At 59.9% G+C, this 539-nt stretch overlaps 1 gene segment (V, D, J or C); it reads left to right on the plus strand.

The window, feature by feature from the left end:
* Positions 1-4: 4 nt before the first annotated feature.
* Positions 5-534, plus strand: LOC117798902 (the record flags this gene model as incomplete). The annotated part of the segment is given in 2 exon segments: positions 5-194; positions 302-534. Coding segments are annotated over 2 exon segments (423 nt in total), but the record flags the coding sequence as incomplete, so codon positions are not given.
* Positions 535-539: the final 5 nt, after the last annotated feature.

Raw genomic sequence — 539 nt, forward strand, 5'->3', positions numbered from 1 at the left:
CTGGTTCGTGGATGACCAGGAGGTGCGCACGGCCAAGACGAATCCACGTGAGGAGCAGTTCAACAGCACCTACCGTGTGGTCAGTGTCCTTCCCATCCAGCACCAGGACTGGCTTGCAGGGAAGGAGTTCAAGTGCAAGGTCAACAACAAAGCCCTCCCATCCCCCATCGTGAGGACCATCTCCAAGGCCAGAGGTGTGCAGCAGGGTGGGGGTGCAGGGAGGGTCCGGGGGAGGCCTTGCAGACCAAGACCAGCCCTTCACCCTCGGAGTGACCATGTGTGCTGACCTCTGACCCCACAGGGCAGGCCCAACAGCCCAATGTGTACGTCCTGCCCCCACCCCGGGATGAGATGAACAAGAACACAGTCAGCGTGACCTGCCTGGTCAAAGACTTCTACCCACCTGACGTTGATGTCGAGTGGCAGAGCAATGGACAGCAGGTGCCAGAGACCAATATCCGAACAACCCCACCCCAGCTGGACGCGGATGGGACCTACTTCCTCTACAGCAAGCTCTCGGTGGACAAGAACCGCTGGCA

The sequence above is a fragment of the Ailuropoda melanoleuca genome, unplaced genomic scaffold, assembly GCF_002007445.2.
Source record: "Ailuropoda melanoleuca isolate Jingjing unplaced genomic scaffold, ASM200744v2 unplaced-scaffold37312, whole genome shotgun sequence".
Classification (NCBI taxonomy): Eukaryota; Metazoa; Chordata; class Mammalia; order Carnivora; family Ursidae; genus Ailuropoda; species Ailuropoda melanoleuca.